Below are 3,566 nucleotides of genomic sequence, written 5' to 3' on the forward strand. Positions count from 1 at the left end.
TTGATTGTTGTTCGATTGATGTGCTTGATTCACTTGTTTTCTCTAAGTTTTTGCTGGCACAATCCAATGATCCATTACAATATGTTTTGAGTCAATCTCAAGGTGACTTTGATGAAGAAGTGCCCATGGAGATGGTGGCAGCCTTGGAAGCATTGAAACCATATCCCTCCACTTTTTCGCCTCTTATAGAGCCATTAGGACCATCTGCCACACATCTGACCCCTTCATTTGTTAAACCTCCAAAACTTGAGCTTAAACCACTTCCATCACATCTAAAATATGCTTACCTAGCTGAGTTTGAAACTCTCCCAGATTATCATAGCATCTGACCTCACCCCTTTGGAAGAAGAGAAGCTAATTAGGGTGCTAAACGTGTTCAAATCAGCCATTGGTTGGTCTATTGCAGATATCAAGGGAATAAGCCCTACCATGTGCATGCATCGAATTTTATTGGAGGAGGAGCGAAACCAACTCGTGAACCACAAAGAAGGCTCAATCCACACATGAAGGAAGTAGTGAGAGCTGAAGTGTTGAAGTTGCTAGATGTGGGTATCATATACCCGATTTACGATAGCAAATGGGTCAGCTTCACGTAGTGCCTAAGAGGATTGGAATCACAGTAGTAAAAATGAGCATAAAGTGCTTATTCAAATGAGACCTGCAGCTAGTTGCATGTTTGCACCGATTACAGGAAGTTGAATTCGTACACTAGAAAAGATTATTTTCCTATGCCTTTTATTGATCAAATGCTTGAGCGATTAGCTGGTCACGCATATTATTGTTTTCTTGACGGATATTCAGGTTATAATCAAATTGCGATTGCTCCGAAGATCAAGAGAAGACTACATTCACCTGTCCTTTTGGCACTTTGCATATAGGAGGATGCCGTTTGGCCTTTGCAATGCCCCAGAACATTCCAACGATGTATGCCGGCAATCTTTCGATATGATTGAGAGATTTATTGAGGTATTCATGAACGATTTTTTAGTTTTTGGTTCTTCTTTTGATACTTGTAACCATCTCTCTCTAGTGCTTCAAAGATGTCAGGAAACAAATTTGATTCTCAATTGGGAAAAGTGTCAATTTATGGTGAAACAAGGTGTTGTGTTGGGGCATGTAATATCCAAAGAAGGGTATTGAAGTTGACAAAGCAAAAATTGACATCATCTCAAATATGGCAGCCCCTACTTCAGTGAAGGGAGTGAGAAGCTTTCTAGGACATGCTGGTTTTTATCGTCGTTTCATTAAGGATTTTTCCAAGATCACTCATCCATTGTGCAATCTTTTGGCCAAAGATGTTGTATTTCACTTTGATATAGATTGTATGAATGCATTTAATACCTTGAAACGTGAACTAACCTCTGCTCCTATCATTATGGCACCAGATTGGTCTTTACCTTTTGAGCTAATGTGTGACGCCTCTGACTATGCTATTGGTGCTGTTTTAGGTCAAAGAGTAAATAAGCTGCCACACGTAATCTACTATGCAAGTCGGACATTAAACGATGCTCAACTCAATTACTCTACAACTGAGAAGGAGTTGCTTGCTGTTGTTTTTGCTTTAGAGAAATTTCGTTCATATCTTGTTGGCTCTAAAGTTATTGTTTACTCTGATCATGCAGCTCTTAGGTTTTTGTTGACCAAGAAAGATGCTAAACCACGTTTGATCAGATGGATACTCTTGTTACAAGAGTTTGACCTAGAAATTCGAGACAAGAAAGGGAGTGAAAATGTTGTTGCTGATCACTTGTCGCGCCTTGTTGATGAAAACCATGGAGATGGACAAATTTTGCCTCTCAACGAATCATTCCCGGATGAACAACTCTTTGTCATTCAAGATAAAGAGCCATGGTATGCTGATTTTGTCAATTATCTTGCTTCTGGTGTAATTAGAGATGATTTGACTTTTCAGGAGAGAAAGAAGTTCTTTTCAATGGTAAAACACTACATGTGGGATGAGCCCTATTTGTTCAAGTATTGCCCTGACCAAATCATTCGAAGATGTGTTCCAGAGAGTGAGCAGCAAAGCATACTAACATTCAGTCATGCATTGGCATGCGGAGGTCATTTCAGTGCCAAAAAGACAACTTTAAAGGTTTTACAATCTGGTTTCTTTTGGCCTACATTGTTTAAAGATGCTTTTGATTTTTGCTCTAAGTGTGATAGGTGTCAGAAAATGGGGAGCATCATCGCAGGAATGAAATGCCATTAAACAACATTTTAGTGGTAGAGCTGTTCGATGTATGGGGAATAGACTTCATGGGACCATTCCCATCTTCTTTTGGATACATATACATACTAGTGGGCAGTAGATTATGTATCAAAATGGGTTGAGGCAACCGCTACAAGAACTAATGATCACAAAGTTGTTTTGAATTTTCTCAAAGATATGATTTTCACTAGGTTTGGAACTCCGAGAGCTATCATTAGCGATGGTGGCAGTCACTTCTGCAACAAACCTTTCGAGGCATTGATGAAGAAGTACAACATCACACATAAAGTGGCAACTCCATACCATCCTCAAACCTCTGGACAAGTGGAAATCAGCAATAGAGAAATAAAGAATATCTTGATGAAAACCACCCTACAAGGAAGGATTGGTCACTAAGGTTGAATGATGCACTTTGGGCGTATCGAACAGCGTACAAGACCCCAATTGGAATGAGCCCTTATCGACTGGTGTTTGGAAAGGCATGTCATTTGCCAATGGAGCTCGAGCACCGTGCATATTGGGCCATAAAGAAGTTCAATTTTGATCTCAAAGAAGCTAGTACAGTGAGGAAGCTCCAACTCAATGAGTTGGAAGAGCTCAGAAATGAATCATATGAGAATGCAAGGATCTACAAAGAACGAACCAAGCTCTACCATGACAAAGCAATTCTTAGGAAGGAGTTTCAACCAGGTATGAAAGAACTTTTGTATGACTCACGTTTGCGACTTTTTCCAGGTAAATTGAAGTCTAGATGGGTTGGACCATTCAAAGTGCTTCAAGTATTTCCCCATGGAGCTATGGAGATAGAAAACATCAAGAATGGGACCCGTTTTAAGGTCAATGGACAGCATTTGAAGCCTTATTTGGAGAATGTTTCACAGGAGCAGGTTTATGTAGTTATGGATTCTCTCGAGTTTATGACAACTTAGACACACTACCATGTCTTGCCTAGACATTAAATAAAGCGCTTGCTAGGAGGCAACCTAGTGGGTTTGTGTTCTTTCCTTTTATTTGTGTTAGTTTTTAGTTTTTATTTTATTTCATTCCATGTACACTGCCAATTTGCATTGCATCCATTCCATTCATTTTTTTAAGCATTGAGGACAATGCTTAGTTTAGGTTTGGGGGTGTGGGATTTTCGTTTGTTTCTAGTTCTGGTTAAAGTTTGCTTTTGCTTACTAATGTGAATGTATATGAGGGCTATGGTTTACAATGAGGACTACTGTGTTGTCATGAAAAAGTTCATATCATTATTTTTTTTTCAAAGCTGTTATTCTTGGAATCATGGTGGTTAAAGTATCATGCTCAAATTCAGGGAAGAAGAATTGTGGAGACTACCCTAGAGAGTGATTTT

General features: G+C 39.3%; 1 protein-coding gene across 1 annotated transcript; it reads left to right on the forward strand.

Moving 5' to 3' along the window:
• Positions 1 to 2,706: 2,706 nt before the first annotated feature.
• On the forward strand, positions 2,707 to 3,141 carry LOC148916874 (uncharacterized). The gene is made up of 2 exons (XM_089052309.1): positions 2,707 to 2,902; positions 2,948 to 3,141. The coding sequence occupies exons 1-2, from the start codon at positions 2,707 to 2,709 to the stop codon at positions 3,139 to 3,141; spliced, it is 390 nt and encodes a 129-aa protein (XP_088908435.1).
• Positions 3,142 to 3,566: the final 425 nt, after the last annotated feature.

The sequence above is a fragment of the Prunus mume genome, linkage group LG5, assembly GCF_029339155.1.
Source record: "Prunus mume cultivar Tortuosa linkage group LG5, ASM2933915v1, whole genome shotgun sequence".
In the NCBI taxonomy this organism is placed as follows: Eukaryota; Viridiplantae; Streptophyta; class Magnoliopsida; order Rosales; family Rosaceae; genus Prunus; species Prunus mume.

Bases quoted from the DNA above. Each gene is read 5' to 3' on its own strand.
- LOC148916874 (XM_089052309.1), top strand. From the start codon at position 2,707: ATGGAGCTCGAGCACCGTGCATATTGGGCCATAAAGAAGTTCAATTTT. The intron at 2,903-2,947 runs GTATGAAAGAAC...GACTTTTTCCAG, and splicing joins TAGGAAGGAGTTTCAACCAG to GTAAATTGAAGTCTAGATGG.